A 17,255-nucleotide genomic window follows, 5' to 3' on the forward strand; every position below is an offset into this window, starting at 1 on the left:
AAGGAAAAGGAAGAAAGCTAGAAAAAAGGAAGAGAGAAAGAAGGAGAAGAAGTTAGAAAGAAGGAAGGAAGGAAGGAAGGAAGGAAGGAAGGAAGGAAGGAAGGAAAGAAGGAAGGAAAAGGGATGAAGAAAGAAAGAGAGGAAGTTAGAAAGAAGGGAAGGAGGGAGGAAGGAAGGAAGAAGGAAGGAAAGGAGGAAGAAAGAGACGAAGGAAGGAAGAAAGCGAGGAAGTTGGAAAGAAGGAAAGGAAGGAGGAAGGAAGAAAGAGAAAGGAAGGAAGAAAGAAAGAAGGACAGGAAGGGGGAGGGAAGAAAGGAAGAAAGAGAGAAAGGAAGTTAGAAAGAAGGAAGAGAGAAAGAAAGGAAGAGAGGAAGTTAGAAAGAAGGACAGGAAGGGGAGGGAAGGAAGAGAGAAAGGAATGAAGAGAAAGGAAGAAAGAAAGAGAGGAAGTTGGAAAGAAGGAAAGGAAGGAAGGAAGTAAAGAAGGAAGAGAGGGAAAGAAAGGAGGGAGAGAGAGAAAGAAAGGGACTGATTTCCTTTAGCTCTTTTACAAAATCAGGGTTTATACCGGCAGAACCAAGTCAAATGTAATGCTTTTTAATGCCAAATACTGCATTTTAATGCCACAAATGCAAACACATATGGCACAGATTTAATGTTATGAGGATTTGCAAACATTTCAAACAAACAGGGAAGAGAACTGGACAAAACGGTCCATATAATCTGGTCAACTTCTGCCAAAAACCATACGACCAATTCGACATTCGAAAGCAAACTGGGTTCAACCAGAACTAACGTGAGATATTTTTCTCATTTTGATGAACATCTGCCCTAAAGCTGTCCCATTCTCTAACACATTTAGATTTATTGCCAGTTGGAGTCTAATTCAATGTTAATTTTATGCACTATACTATTTTCGCACTATACAACGGCAGCTCCACCCAGCTCTGTGAAGAAGATGAAGAATGCTTTCCAAAAACAAGAGAAATCAATGACTCACGGGGGTAATGTGTTGGGAGCATCAGCGCGTCTGCAGATGCTTACTCATTTCTGCTGAGGCGATGGGCCGAATAAATCATTCATAGGTGCAGTATAGACATCGCCGGGTAAACAAAGCTCCGGGTCGATAATGTGCGGACAGAGATGCAACAAATCTTTAGGTCCAAGACGCTCTTTATGTCCTGATTTAGCCCCGGATTTGCCCTATATTCAAACATATTTATTATATTTCTCATATTGCCCTATTTACCATCACAGTGTGGATGTTTATATTATTCCAGAAACGTCCCATTGAGATTAAAAAAGAAAGAGGTCGTCTCAAGTGCTCAAGAGGTTCAGTTCATTTCCAGTCTTTTTTGCAGTGTAGACCAGTGTTACTTTCTTTGAGTAGAACCAACAGATATTTTCTTCAACTCATGAAAACGGAATAAAAATTGAAACTCACTGCCAAACAAAACAAAAAAAACATCCACCATTTCATCAGCTTCTGCAAAGTCGAAAAGATCCAGTGTTTGCGTTCATTTTTCACCAAGCTCTTGTATTGATGATGGGAGAGTGTGACCACTGCGCAAAGCCCTCTCCAGCACATCCCAAAGATTCTCAATGGGTTAAAGATCCGGACTCAGTGGTGACCAATCCATCTCGTGCGCCCTGAACCGCTCTTTCACAATGTGAGCCCGATGAATCCTGGCATCGTCATCTTGGGATACGCCCGTGCCATCAGGGAAGAAGAAATCCATCGATGGAATAACCTGGTCCTTCAGGAAGTTCAGCTGATCTTATTCTTTGGACACATATAGGCCCGATCTTGTGTTCATGTTTCTGCGTTGTGGAGTTTGCCCCGTGTTCTTTATTATAGCACTAAAGCCTGACCCTCGATATAATCTGGAGATGGACAGTGTTTAAAGCAGTACTAAGTAATTTGTTTACCTTAATAAATCCTTTCCGTAGTCCCTCTGGGGGTAATACAAGTGTTAATGGGATGATTGGGGGGTCTTTCATCTCCCCCAAAGCTAACTGCGGGCTAGCGCCACTTAAACAGTATTTACAGCCAAGTTTGAGTGAAAAAAATGATCTCCATTGTGTAATTGGATGAACAATATCCCTCTGTCCCTTTGTCTTTTCTGTCAGCGTAGTATTTACTCTTACAGACAATTAATGAGTTAAAAAACGCAACTTGCTACGACACCTGCAGTGTGTTGCCTCTAGGGGCAAGAGTTACTTACTACTGATTTAACATCTCACAGTAAATACAGATTTTTATGTATTTAAATTTGTTTCCAGAAATTGCACAAGAAATGGATGTTGAATTGACAGTAATAAACCGTGAAAAAAAAGCTGGAATTATTTTCAACTGTAATTTTAATGACAATTGTCCTGTAGTTTTTACGGTAAAAAAAAACTGGCAGCTGCGGTCACCAGTTTTTTACTGTAAAATGCACACATTTATTTTTTCCAAAATACAGATTTGTATGTATTTTAAAACTTTTTACCGTAAATTGCACAAGAAATGGGTGTTAAATTGACAGCAGTAAACTGTAATAAAAACAAATGAGACAGTGCTTAACTGTAAATTGAAAAACAAGGATCCTGTATTTTTTACAGTAAAAAAAAATGGCAACCACAGCTGCCAGATTTTTACCGTAAAATTTCCGTTTTTTTTTTTTTTTTACAGTGTGGCAAAAATAGTTTTTACCTTAATAAGATGCATGAGTCTGTGTGCAGAGTTGGGCAATATCATATATCATAGCTACAGCTTTAAAAATGTTATATGTTTGTATTACATATAACTGTTTCAAAAAGGTAGCAGAGTTACACTTTAAGTTACTTCTGAGTTACTTGGCGCTGGCGCACCGTTGTTGGTACACAAGATTCCAACTTCATCTTGAGCAGCGCTGTTGATGCGCCAGGAGGAAGATCGGGCACATAATGTTGCTGAACCTACATCAACCCCAGATCATACAGTTGGGTGTAATAAATAAACACAAATGTACCAGTGTCCCAGCCTCCTGATGGATAAAGAAGGCTATGCCACTCGAGAATACTGTTATTCAGGTCAAGGCTCTGCATAATAAACCACAAACAATAGGTTTAATCCTCCAGCTATAGATGCTCCACCAACAGCTTTAAATAAATCAAGATCTGGGAGATGGATCCTCGGGCTCCAAATGCAAATGCAGAAGACAAAACTTCTTATCAGGTCAATAAAGTCTGCAAAAACAAGTCACATGTTGTGTTTACATTTGCAGGGGAAAAAAACCCAGGTGCAGACTGGAGGGGCTGAAGAGAAAGGAAAACTCAAAAACAGGCCGATATAAACAGGGCACTATAGTGGAGCCATGGGGTGCAATTAAGACTTGAATCCTCATCAGGGCTGCGGTGTAGGCCTCGTATTTCCCTCAGGGGCCGAGATAAATGGAGTTGTTGACGTTCAGGGTCACAGATGCACAAGCAGTGAATCGAAACATTAATTGAAAGATCGGAGTAGACTGAGGAGAGGATGTTTTAGTTACAATTGCAATTCACTTATAGACAGGTAAAGTCGAATTTAAGCAGCCATTTTAATATGACACAATATTTTGAATCCCACAAAAGTCTATGCAGCTTAAAATGTCTTAGCTTAAAGGCCAGTGAAAGAGGAAACCACCAAATCAAAATGTTGGTTGAGGTACAAACTCATTCCTAACTTTTCTAACATTTGTAGCATCCCAATTAATCACAGGGACATGACTATGGGCAAATGTCACATTTTGCAGGGTCACTTTTCAGGGTCACTTTCACAAGAATGCTAGAAAACAAGTTCATGAAACTGGTACAAAAGCTTTATAATTACATTTTCAGTGTTTTCCACACAAGTATCTGAGTTTGCAATAAACAAATTTAATTCCATAAAAAATAACAGGTGTTGCTCCTTTAACACACGGCGGCCATCTTTCCACAGGGAGCTCGCTCACTCATTGTGTTTTATGGTGCATGTACTTTTTAAATAACCGTAACTTGCTCAATTTTCCACCGATTTTCAAACGGTTTGTTATAAACGTCAGAGATGTAGGCATACATATGAACATGAACATAATCAACATGTTCCAGCATTCAGAGCTATAGCCATGTTAATAACGTTTGTAAGAAACCAAACCATTAGTAAATCCGCCAAGATTTCAGAGAAAGCTTCCCTGTGGCAAGATGGCCGCCGGTTATGCAGGAAGTGACTCCGCCTTAAGACATCTAGCCTTTATTATATGATATCTATGGCACTAACCACCAAGCCACTTATTATACTCGCTACTGCCACCTCAGGTCATACGTGTAACTGCAGCTTCTATATTAAGCTCGTACATGACGGCACTTCGGACCCGAATTAAAAACTTTTTCAGTTGTGGTGAACCGGTCTGGGCTCATTCTACACATTAAGACATTGCTAGAACATTTAGGGGGAGGAAAATACATTATTTCAACATTTTCAAACTCCGTCTATTCCCTTTAACCTCTTAACTCCCGCCTGAACCGAGAGGATCTTTTTCCCCACGTCATCAGATTTTTTTTCCAACATTTTTTGTTGGGTATTCAACTCATTTTTGTAACTTTTTGGTCATTTTTTGTCACATTTTTTCGTCAATTTTTATCACATTTTTGTCACATTTTTTGTCACTTTTTTGTCATTTTTTGTCAATCTTTTGTAAAAAAAATTGTCAAATTTTGTCAATTTTTTTTCATTTTTTGTCACATTTTTTTCATTTTTTTGTCAATTTTTTAATCCATTTTTTGTCATTTTTTATAAATTTTTGGTCATTATTTGGTGACATTTTTGTGACATTTTTGCCACTTTTTCATCAATTTTTCGTCATTTTTTTTTGTCAACGTTTTCTCACTTTTTTGTCACATTTCCATCATTGTTTTCGTCTCAGTTTTGTTGCTATTTGCACAGCTTTTTCCCAGAAGCTTTTGGACTGGGGTAAAGCCAAACTGGAGAAAATGTGCTCGGTTCAGGTGAGTTAAGGGGTCAACTCCATAAGTTCGTCAAAAATACAAGAAGAATGGCCTAAAACCCCCAAAACATTCTGCTCTACAATGTTTTGCTCAAATGTTGCCCTTTGTGTCCCATGAATCAGGAAATTATAATTGATAAGATTTGCATTTGTTGCCTTATAAATATTATACTGGGGCATTAAAATGTCTTTCATTTGACACAAACTGTATAACCATGAAGAATAAGCATTAGCAAATATTATACACACAATAATATTACTTAAGTGTAATATTATCCATGCAAATTGTGACTCCAACGTGTTTTATTTACCCGTACTGTGCACAGTAAGTGTAAAAGTGGATGGATCCAGACTTTGACAGTTCAGATGGCGTGAGATTGACGGCCAGCCTCGACACTCTCCCTCTCACTTAACCATTGTGCGTTTCCACAGCCTGCTCTCGTGCTGCACTCTTCACTGCACTTATCTGCGGCTAAAACTGCGCACTAAATCTATTAAGAGCAGTTTCACTGATGTTAAAGACAGCAGATGCAGTCCCACTTAAATAACAAGCATCATTACTGCCCCCTAGTGTCGTGGGCCGAAACTCTTGAAGACTGTGAAAGTGAATATATCCTTTATTTTTATTGTGTGTTTATTGCTTCTAACAAAAAGGTCACATAGATCTTTCCTTGCCGACAGTAATGGCCTGTTATTTGGCCCAATTACAGATAATAATGATAAATGTCAGGATCATAGTCAGTAAAAGTGGACATATATAACGGCTAGTTATGGCTTACAAACCTGCTACAGGCACCTCAGCCTCAATATTTCATGTTTTATATTCAAAATTAATATGTTTTCATGGAATAAGCCCTTCACGTCGAAAGGAGCAGCTGAGGTGGCTAGGGCATCTGTTTCGGATCTGGTCGAAGCCCGGGAGGTGTTCCAGGCATATTGGGACAAGGCCTCGTGGAAGACCCAGGACACGCTGGTGATGTCTCCGAGCTGGCCTGGTGTCGCCTCGGAGTCCCCCCAGAACAGCTGGAGGAGGTGTGTGTGGATCAGGAAGTCTGGGCATCTCTGCTGAGACCGCTGCCTCCGCGACGCGGCCCCGGATCAAATGGATGGATGGAATAAGCCCTGCATATAAAGTCACTCTGAGACTTTTTCTGTAAGTTTCGATTAACCTCTTAACCCCAACCTGAACCGAGCACATTTTCTCCACATTTACCCAAATCTAAAAGCTTCAAGAAAAAACTACATAATAGCAACAAAAATGAGACAAAAGACACAAGGAAAAAGATCAGTTTAAATAAGTTTTGTAGGTCTTAGCTTTCAAATGAGGCGTGACAGTAAGCTGCTGTAAGCTTTTAGAATTGGGTAAAGCTCAACTGGAGAAAATGCACTTGGTTGAGGCGGGGGTTAAGAGGTTTAAACCTGTGGAGAACTGAGATGTCTGGCAAAATAAATAGATAATTTAAAATTTGGCACTGGACAGGTCTTTGGTCTTCAAACCCCAGATAAGCTATGACTAACAGCTCGGGCATAGAACTATGAAAGGGGCCAATAGTGTTGGAAGATCTATCTATTAATCCACAACTAATCCATTATTAAAATCGTAGGCAGCCATTGTAGAAGCTAATCGATAAATCGTTTCCTGTCTTTGTCTCAGGACAATTATCCAATCAGAAAGAAGAATGAGCTCCAGATCCAATAGTTTAAACCAGCTAACTCCAGTTACAAATCAGTGGCTGAACTCTGGAGGGTCTTAGCTTTCAAAAATCCCTTTCAAATTAAAGGGATGTTTCAGGATTTTTTACATAGGGCCTCATAGTTATCCAGAGTGTTGTTGATTTCTGGAGATATATATTTTTAATTTCATGCAGTCCTTATATTTGAAGAGTTTAGTGGTGCTAGGCTAGTGCTAGGCTAGTGGATGTCTATGGTAACTAGTAGCCTGCATTAAAAACCTCTTCAAAATCATGGGGTCGTCCTCCAAACGTTGCCATATCTGATTTGTAGAAAGCTCCTTTGTGAATTGCACGTGTAGTAATGCCGGCCTCAGGTAAACAAACTACTGTAGATCCGGTAACCTAGCAGATCACTCCGCCGCTGCGTAGCTACAACCAGGAAGCTGATGCTGCTCAGATATAAGTTCTTTTAAATGCAAAATGGTTATATTTCAAACATTATTCAGTCGACACAGACATTTATATGGGTAGTCTGGTGTTATAAGTGATTTTCCTCAGGTGCACTGTGCTTGGGTCAGACTGTTTTTAATGTAGGCTACTAGTTACCATAGACATGCACTAGCCTAGCACTAGCCTAGCACCTCTAAACTCTTCAAATATAAGGACTGCATGAATTAAAAAAGAATATCTCCAGAAATCAACAACACTAGGATAACTGGGAAAGTTGCCGCCCTAGACAAGTGCTGGTTTATGGATTTCCGGACACAATGAAAACAAACGCTACACAAAAATAACCAAAGGGAAGTTATGTGTCAACACAGTGTCAGGAGTTTATTCAGCGTCTTCAAACGAGTCACACATCGGTCTAGCCCTGTCCACAGAAGAGAGCACAGCAAAAACTATTATCGAGTTAGGATGACTTGAAATAAGAACATTTATGTTGATGATCTGCAACTTTTCAGTGGTAAAAATCATAAATAAATGAATCACTGAACAAGTCCAGTTTAGATCTTTAGTAAATGAAGCTAAATCGATTCAAGTCACTTTAACTTGTTGCAGTGAAATTGTTATGTCGTAAAACAAAAGGTTCCTATAGTTTTTACCTGAGCTCAGAAAGATCAACTTCACGGCTGAACAAAAGTTAACAAGACTCAAGAATTTTGAGTAGTTTTGACAAATTCAGATTATTTTACTTTGATGAAGGGAATATCATCAATACCTGTGGCACCCAACATTTAGACTTCATGGTTTAATGTTTGTTTAATGGAATGCTAATAAATGAATGGCGCAGTGATGTGTTTAAAAATGGGTCCGGCGTAGCCGAGGGGGAAGAAAACCTCTCATGGAATCAACATTTTTTCTGGTGGACTATAAACATATGTATCACACACAAATAAAGTCAAGCCAAATTCGGGTCCATATCAGTGTTTTTTCACGGCAAATTGTTCGGTAGAAGCAAAAAACGGCACGTCGTTGTTAATGTTAGCATATGTAGCATGAAGCTAACGTAGCGTCCTGTTGAACCACTTTGCCCCTCTCCATGTCTCTGTATCTTTATTTACTCGGAAAATATATTCACAGTTCGGCATTTGTTGAAGTGAACGGTGACGAAATGGGAGGAAGTTCAGTTTTTCTCTTCTTTGTTTTCCCCCGTATATAGGCGATTCCAAAGATGTCGTCTGTATCCATAGGCAGGGAGTCCAAACTGATAGAAAAGATACTTAAAAATACAAATTGGAACCATAATTTTGTATTTCCAATAAGCTTTTTAGCAGTGTATTTGAAGAAAGCGCCTCCCTACTCAAATTTACGTGAATGAATAAGTGACACACCATTGACAGCCTTTTCATATTTTACTGATTTAAATTATTCTTGCACTTGACATTTCTCTATTTAGAGGGAAAAAGCAAACCACCTGCTGTTTGAGGGGTAAGAAAAAATATATATATATACTCAAACAAGTCAAAAGTGTTGCCTAAAAGCAAATAAATCAAGTCGAAACAACTCAAATTCCCAATTCAAGTCATTTTCACGCAGGTAGATGTTTTTGTGTAGTATAGACAGCCTCCATCATTTAAACTAAATGCGCAATGTCATCCTTTTTCCATATAAAGGTTCAAGTTCAGAGTAAGTAATCATTTTAAGTTGGGGAAACTAAAACTGTTGCTTTCCGGTAACACAAAACAGAAAGAGATGATAACTCGAATTAAAGAAATGTTTTGAGTGTGCATAACAAACTCACTTCAGTTTCATAAAAATACACCTGAAGTCTCTATTATTTACATCAGCAAAGAAGCGTTTTCACCCCCGTGTTCGAGACTCAAAAGAAGCTGTAGGTTTTCAATCATAGGAAGAACTATTTCTCAAAAGCAGAGCCGTTTCTGTAGGTTCATATAGCGGGGTGTGCAAATGTGCAGCCACAAGGGGGCCAACCGAGGCTGAGAGTTTGGATACAGATAATGGAACAGATAATTTACACTTTTAGATGCTTCGGTGTCACAAAACATCTCACAATTAGCGATATTGCGTTTTTTTTACTCATTAATTGTCCGTGAGAGTAAATACTACACTGACAGAAAAGACAAAGGGAGAGAGGGATATTGTACATCCAATTACACAATGGAGATAATTCTTTTCACTCAAACTAAGTACTGTTTAAGTGGCGCTAGCCCACAGTTAGCTTTGCCCGTTAGCTTGTTAGCTTCTTCTTCGTAATTCCATTAGTGTGTATTGGTGGCTTTGACCCAGAGGCATTGAAGTTGCAAGTGTGGTTTTCTGGCCAGAGACACCAGAGGGAGATGAAAGACCCCCCCAATCCACAGAGGGACTACGGAAAGGATTTATTAAGGTAAACAAGTTACTTAGTACTGCTTAAAGAAACTACAAAAGCTACCAACTACCAAACTTCACACTCACTTGTGGATTTATCAACAAAAATCAGCCCAAATTTGAAGCATATCCGAGATGGTGGAGCAGTTATTCATCCGAAAATGTGTGGATACGACATGAAATGACCCACATGCAATATTGCAACTTGTAACTTTTTTTTACACTAGTGAAGTGGTCATTTTTATGAGGAAAGTGACCTAGGAAGAAGGGCTTTTTCATATTCCAAGGACGAGATTCCCTCTAGGCCCTTGTGTACAGAATGGCTTTGAAATGTTTAGAATGGCCAAACTTTTTGAGGTGACATAGGGTTCGTGAAATTGCCTTGGGAACCAGGCCAGTCGCGGTTTAACTAATAAGTACAATTCCTAAATAAACTGTCATTGCTTAAACCAGGAGTAAACAACTACTATCTTTTTTTATCTTATTTTTTTTAATCTTATTTTTATCTTTGATGGAAAAAAAAAGTGGCCTCTATAGTTATTAGTCTACATCTGAGCCAGAATCAAGGCAGTGAGGGAAAGACCCTTCCAATTCATCAATATTTGCTTCTTAGTTTCAAAGGCTTTACATTAAAGGCCCTGTACCTAAATGTATTAAGTGTTCTCGCCAGCGCGTAAGGGCCCCATATGCTGTGAATTTCTTCCCCCACGCTGCGATTTCGCCCCCTATGCTGCGTTTCAACCAACATACTGGGTATTTTCTGTGTTTTTTTTCCCCTTTTTGAATTGATACCAATAATAATAACACCTGGTTTAATTGAAAATTTGGCACTAAAAATGCAGGAAATAGTGTTAAAGATGCACTACGTACTTGATATTTGCGTGTATTTGACCTTTTAGTGATTCGGCACCTTTGCTTTCCCTCACAGTGGCCTCCAGAATCAATTGTTTACGGGTTTCTGGCATGAACCCCTAAAAACAATTAATCCTGGAGCGTCACAGAGGCCGCTGTGAGGGAAAACAAAGGTGCCATAATGCCACCGAGTCATTAAAAGGTTTGTGCACCTTTAAAGAGGGATCTAAATGTAAAGGTTTTCTCGCTTCAGCCTGCCTCTACACTGCAAAAAAAAAAGTCACTACTCTTCACAGGGATGAGTTTATAAGCAGTTTTCACAACTTACAGGGTCATTTTTCAGGGTCACGGTCACAGAAATGCGAACAAAACTACTGCAAGTTCATGAAATTGCTACCAATGCTGTATAGACACAGTATGTTTTGCTAGAAATGTCTGAGTTTACAATACAAGGTGGACAAAACACATTTCTTTCCACTAATGTATATAAAATCAGGTATAGGGCCTTCGTGTTTTGTTGTTTGCAGATAAAACTACTATTGTGACTTTCTTTTGTGTCTCTTTTGACAATGAAGGTTGCAGATGCACACATAAAAGCAACAAAATGGCAGCAATTCTGCATCAACAATAAAGAGCTATAAGGAAGTGAATGGAAAAAAGACCAGGGGAAACTATAGGACTTTTCTAGCATTGTGTTATCACCATTGTGTGTTGTCTATAAGCACTTTAATAATATTTGTGTAGTTTTGGCCCTGGTTACGTCTTGATTTCTGACTAATACAATAAAAATGTCACTCTGTGTTCAAATAAGTGCATTTCACAAACCGACAGAAGTTTCTTTCACTTTTATTCTTATGTTTATTTTTTAACGCATTGGTCAATTTATTAAAAGTAACAATTAAGTCACAGTTACAATAGCGACCGCAGCCTGGTTTGGCAAAGAGGGCCCCCCTTCCTCCCCCGAAAAAGAAAGAAATGTTTGCACATGGCCCTCACCAAACTAGAAACGGCCCTGCTCAAAAGCTAAAGTCACCCACAGTATTTACATTATATATTACATTTATTTCCAAACAATATTAAAATAAACCTTTAATACATACAAACTTATTTACGTCAATCTTTTTGCAAATCGTAAAGCCATACTCTTCTAACAAACTATTAAGTGCAAATTGTTGTTATATCTGTATAAAAACTATGATTGCAGCATCCAGCGTTGACACAAGAGGGCGACACGCGTTGATCCCCAAGTGATTCTGATTTTAGTTTGTTTTTCTTTTTTGCTTGTGTCCACTGTAATGTGTTCAGGAAGAGAAATGTGCATCTGTGCAAAATAGTGTTGGGATTATACTCCAGAAGAGGAAAAAAATAAATAAATCGAGGACGTGATTTTGAAATGAGAAGCTTTGAATAGATTTACCGACTCGAACGGCGTCCTTGGTAGTTTTCACGTTTTCAGTCATTTTTTTTAAGTCGACACAAATGTCTGGACACGTTAGTCATAGTTTTAAAAGACCATGGACTGATTCGAATTTAGTTTCATCTCATTTCCAGCAGCAAATGTATTCGTTGGACAAGGCACAACACTAGGGAAGCAAGAGGAGTCCAGATGAGCCATTTGAATGCCCGCCATCGTCGAAATGTACCAGAAAAGACCCTAATGTGCGTGTTTTTAGTGGTTGTGGGGCATTGAGCACCCAGAAGGAAGCACAAATTGAGACCATAAGAAATATTTCTCATTTACGTTTGCTTTGATTAAATTACTGTTAGTTCCTTTTTACATGTGTTTTAAATACTTGTGGAGCATGATTGCCCAAAATGGAACTGTGACTATAAAAGAAGAGTCACATGAGTCTGTTCCCTTTTAGCCCGACTGTTGTTAAATAAAGACATGGGAAGCTCTTGGATATACAGAATTACTTGGAAGTATCAGGTTAATATGGCCTTGATTTGAAATTTAGGCACAAAAATAAAAATCCATCGGCTCCCATCCGTTTTTGGGGGCAGCGACGAATGATGTAACTAAAGCCTAAAGTTAATCTTTAAACAGTTCTTTTTAAACAACACTGTAGATTTAAATGTTGCAGAAAGAACTGGCTTGACAAATTTAACTTTTTGCGTCTTATTTTTAACCGGTGAGTTTGTGTCAAAGGTGAACAAATCTACTCAAAGCTGCTCAGATCAAGATTGGAAAGTCAAGTCGATTCCATTTCTTGTAGTGAAAATAAAAAGGCTGTGACGTGTGATGGGGCGTAAAAGTTCTAATTCATAACCCTGGTTTGGCCCGAATGAGTACGTTTGAGGAGACAGTGACAGGGAGAGGTTTCGGATAATCTTTGCTTTTCAGTAGAACGGAGCAGATATTAGCGGTGATACTAGGAGGTATTACAACGCACACTCCACACGTCTGCCTCTCGGCAATGCTGTAAAATCCAGTGTAATCCTGCATCACATGGGGGTGTCTTCCACAGCGCGGTCGGTCACCACCCGGCCGGGCCGGGCCCACGTGCAAATGAAGCCTTCCTGGCAGCCCGTGACCAGACAATCCTCCAGGAAAATCAGCACTGTGAGTCTCTCGTGGGCGATCTTTTTGCACACCAGCGGCTCCAGCAGCGGCACCTCCTCCATGCGTGGACACAGCGTGGTGCCCAGAGTCTTAGTGTTTTCAGATCTGGCGGTCCGTGAGCCGGAGCCCAGCTGCGTGAGTTTGTCGCTGCTGCGGCTGTTACCCAGACTGTGGTTCCGTCTGTGCTCCTTCTCATGGCGGTCTTTTCGAGAGTCGCCCAGAGATAGTGTCGCAAATTTGCTGGCAATAAAAGAACTGTCAATTAAACTGTTTCCCTTAGTAGTAGAAGTAGTAGTAGTTGTAGTTGTAGTAGTTGTATTAGTAGTAGCAGAAGTAGAAGTATTAGTATTAGTAGTCGTAGTAGTTGTAGTGGCGGTGGTGGTAGTATTGCTGCCAGGCGAGCTGCCCCCTGGCGTGGGGTGTGGCAGACTGTTGCACAGAGAACTGGCCGAGTTGCCACTGGTGCTGCTGTTGCTGCCGTCGTCTTTGCCGTTGACGGGGGCAGAGGTGGTGGTTGGGGTCGCAGTAGTTTGTCCTGTCGCTGAGGGGCTGGTGGCGATCATCACATTGGTGTGAGTCCGTGTGCGGGACAGGGGCAAGTGGGGGAACAGAATGTCCTCTGTGAGGTCCCAAAGGCAGAGCTGTGTGTCCTGCCCCACTGAACCAAACCTGTAAGTGACGCTTAGCGGGCGGCTCTCTGAGGAGCTCCTCTGAGACAGTCTACAGCGGGCTCTGTCCGCGGGCGGCTCAGGGATGTCCTCATCGCTGCCGCTGAGCTCCGCCCCCTCCTCAACACTGGAGGTGCAGTGGTCGAACGCCACCACACTCACCCAGGACTTATGTCCATGTCCCCGAGCAATCACTCTGCAGTCTGAGAAGGACCACACAGTCACCAGGTCGTCCTCTCCCCCTGCCACGAGGTACCTGCCATCAGGACTCCAGCAGACGCACAGCAGACCCCCAAAATAACTCTTCATGGTCCCATGGAGCTCCGCCGCGTCAAAGCCAAACACCCGCAGGAACCCGTCCTGACTGGCACAGGCCAGGAACTTCCCATCGGGAGAGAAGGCGAACTCATTCATGGCCCCCTCGCCCACAGTCCATCGCAGCAGGGGGTTGCGGGGCGTCTTGCTCTTGCATGTGTGCACTGCGTAGCCCTCTCCCTGCTTCAGGGGCTGGTAGTGTGGAGCCGTGGTGCCGCAGGAGTTCTCCACATTGTACAGATAGAGGCTGCCACTGGAGTGAGCGACCAAGAACAGAGTCTCTGAGCCCGGGACCCATCGCACACATGTCACTCTCGACTTGTCTATGAGCCTCTGGAAGAAAACAAACACAAGAATAAAGACACTCAGAACCTTGTGTGCACAAACCGACTGAACCCACCTCCTCATTGAACAGTTTGCTGGTCTCCTTCTTGATGGGGTCTATGAGCTGCACCTGCCCCGCGGAGAAGCCCACCAGCAGGGACACGCTGTCGGCGCTGGCAGTGACGGAGTTGAAGTCATGACACGTCGGCTGTGTGCCTTTGTAGATGCGCTTGTCTATGGGTTTACTGAGGTCTGCCGCCTGCACAAAGGAGCACACAGGCAAAAGTCAGCAGGGTGACATCATGTCCTAGGGTAAATGTCTAATGCTGCATCCCAAAAGACATTTTCAGTCAATGACCTAAAATTACCAGAGATGCTACTTTGGAATTCAATCATTCAGTGCAATAAAGTGGGCTAAGTGTGAAGGAGCAAATCAAAATTAATTAGTTGCCGCACGTAAATTCAGGACATGTTCGGAATGACGCACTGGCAGGAGGACGGAGAACAATGACCCATAATCTCTCCAAAACAAGGGGCACCTGTTCCATGTTTTTAGTAGCAAGAACTTCCAAGAAAGGAGAGCGCCCGGTGGGAGAAAAGCATGCAAACTCCACACACAGAAAGGTCCCACCCGGCTCGGGCATTTCTTGCCGTGAGGCCGATCCATCATCACAGAGGGAGGACATAACAAGCGAAGTGACGGCATCCTCGTATTGCATCACGTTTGAGAGCCTCACGTACAGCTGTGTTTAGAATGAAAACACCACAGAAGGGATCGTAGGAAAGGGGCCAACAGATCGTCACGGAAGGCCGGGCGCTATGCTAATGTAAACAAATACCACTGCATATGAATGGCTGGGCTTCAGGAGGATTTCCATATTAACTTATCTGAAAATGAAACGATGAAAAGCATGACAGTATGACAGTAAAAAAAAAAAAAGTTCCTATCAAGTGCAGGTGAGCGTTATGGTTTCAAAGTGCACGACTATCTTATCATAGCTGGCCAAACTAGGAAAGCTTAGAGGACACGCTTTTGGAGATAAAGAGTCGCCACCATAAAAAAAACAAACTGTTAATCCTAATTGGGATCGGAGTGTGACCAAGTGCGTCATGTTTTAGTCCAAGTTTCTATTCTTTTCAACAGTTTCTGACCCCGGTCTCAGTCGCAGTTTAGCCGGAGTTTCTTTGCAGTTTTGGATCAGCTTCTAGTTTGGCTTCGTTGATGTTGTTTGCGACCGGTTCCATCCTCAATTTAGACCTGACATAGGCCAAGTTTAGCCCTGGGTTTGTCCTATTTTAGGCCTTGTTTTGCTCTGCATTACTCCCATTTTAGTCCCACTTCAGCCTCGGTTTTTTGCACTCGTTTAGCCCTAGTTTAGAGATGATTTATTCTCACTTTGACCTAGTTCAGCCATTGCACTAGTCTTGCTTTAGCCCTGGTTTTGTAACGCTTAGACCGAGTGTGGCAGGGGTTTCCTCCTAGTTTAGACGAGGCTTGCTCCACGTTTAGCCCTCGTTTGGCGTAGGTTTAGCCCCGGTTGCGTCCCGGCTCCTTCTTTATTACCAACTCGCCCATGCAAATGCGTAGAGTGCGTTGTGTTTACCTTTCGCACGCCTTTGTAGATGTAGAAGTAGAGTTCCCGGCCCACATTGAAACAAATCCGATCGCCGTTCCCGGACTGGTCGTTAATGTTGACGAAGGAGACTCGGACGGGATTGGAGCCCTGCGCGTTGAAAGGCACCCTGTTGGGCCGGCTGTACTCGGAGTGGGTGAGGAGTTTGTAGACGCCTTCTCTCGTGGTGAATTGTGTTTTAATTTCGATCGTCTCCTTCCCTCCTCCCTCCGCCGCCATCTTGGAAGTTGGCGTTCATTCTTGTGCGGGACCCCGGATGTGGACGACTGCGCATGTGCCCAAGTTATTGCGGAAGAAAGGCGTTTGTCTTTTATAAAATCGGCATTATTATTTTTTTTTATTTTTTTTTAATGTATAGCTTGTTGACGTTTTAATGATAAAGTACTGCCTGTAGAAAATAGATAAAATATTTATAAAAAAATAAATAAAAAAGCTGTCGACGCCGCTATGATTTCTGGCCGTGGTTCCTAAAGTGGGGTCCGGGGCTTGTCTACAAAACAAGTATTTAGAAAAAAAAAATTTCGAAAGGAAAAATACATTTGCTAAGCTTCAGACCAGTGTTCAGCATACAGTCATTTCTAGATATTGCCTTTATAATTTTTCCGGCTCTACGTTCATATTGTTAGGGAACAGGCAACCGTTTTTCCATACTGAGATATATGTTCTTACCTGAGCTTAGACGAGTTGATGCGTACCTGTCTGGTCTTTGTGCGTGCCCTCAGTCACGCAAAACGACCACAGAAGTTTTTAGCATTTGGCCTCTCCCAATGTATTCCTATAGCTCCAGACAGGGGTGAAGTTAGAAGCTATCACGCTCTTTCATGGGCACAAAGACCAGACAGGTATGTATCAACTCGTCTAAGCTCAGGTAAGAACATATCACAGTATGGAGTAGAAAAGTACTACATGAGAGTGCATATACTTTGTAAAAAGACTGAAGTGACACACCTTAATCTGACTGATAAGCACAAAACAATGTGATATGTAGTAGATAATAAAAAATGGATAAAGGATAATAGCGTACATACATGTCAACACAAGGCTAGAATTTTATGAAAGTAAGTCTTATTTAGAAAGCGCACTACAACACAACTACAACGATGCTGTACAAACATGTTACAAGAAAGAAATGATGTCTAATAATTTCATGCCATCTTCATTTCATTTTCACTCTGTTTTACACGGCACTGCTGGTTTGAGTATAAGAGGTGGACGGAGGTATGGAGGAGGGTTGTTTGTGGGGAGGGGGACCAGGGTGATGGGTGGTCACAGCTGGCTGTCATCAGCTCTAGGCGTCAAATGGGGAAACAGTAAACAGACGGGTGACAATTGGTGCTTTTCCTGTTAACTTCCTTTGATTTGCCCCAACCAGGGAGTTTAATAAGCCTTATAGCATTCATGACTCTGAAATA

The 17,255-nt window shown here is 41.5% G+C and overlaps 1 protein-coding gene and 1 long non-coding RNA gene across 2 annotated transcripts; both read right to left on the reverse strand.

The window, feature by feature from the left end:
* Positions 1-6,913: 6,913 nt before the first annotated feature.
* Positions 6,914-7,351, reverse strand: LOC306975369. Its single transcript, XR_013793701.1, has 2 exons — positions 7,156-7,351; positions 6,914-7,124 (listed from the first exon to the last, which is right to left on the reverse strand). It is a non-coding gene; the product is annotated as an uncharacterized lncRNA (long non-coding RNA).
* Positions 7,352-12,453: 5,102 nt separating this feature from the next.
* Positions 12,454-16,085, reverse strand: wdr20b (WD repeat domain 20b). The gene is made up of 3 exons (XM_079571893.1): positions 15,814-16,085; positions 14,286-14,468; positions 12,454-14,218 (listed from the first exon to the last, which is right to left on the reverse strand). Exons 1-3 carry the CDS (start codon positions 16,060-16,062, stop codon positions 12,785-12,787), a joined length of 1,866 nt encoding a protein of 621 aa, XP_079428019.1. The 5' UTR covers positions 16,063-16,085; the 3' UTR covers positions 12,454-12,784.
* Positions 16,086-17,255: the final 1,170 nt, after the last annotated feature.

Source organism: Gobius niger (genome assembly GCF_951799975.1).
Source record: "Gobius niger genome assembly, chromosome: 15".
Taxonomy (NCBI): domain Eukaryota; kingdom Metazoa; phylum Chordata; class Actinopteri; order Gobiiformes; family Gobiidae; genus Gobius; species Gobius niger.

What these genes read in the sequence shown, in the direction of transcription:
- wdr20b (XM_079571893.1), bottom strand. Translation starts at nt 16,062, where the DNA reads ATGGCGGCGGAGGGAGGAGGGAAGGAGACGATCGAAATTAAAACACAA. An exon ending in TCTACAAAGGCGTGCGAAAG is followed by an intron (nt 14,469 to 15,813) that starts GTAAACACAACG and finishes TCCTTTGTGCAG; the next exon opens with GCGGCAGACCTCAGTAAACC. An exon ending in GCAAACTGTTCAATGAGGAG is followed by an intron (nt 14,219 to 14,285) that starts GTGGGTTCAGTC and finishes GTTTTCTTCCAG; the next exon opens with AGGCTCATAGACAAGTCGAG.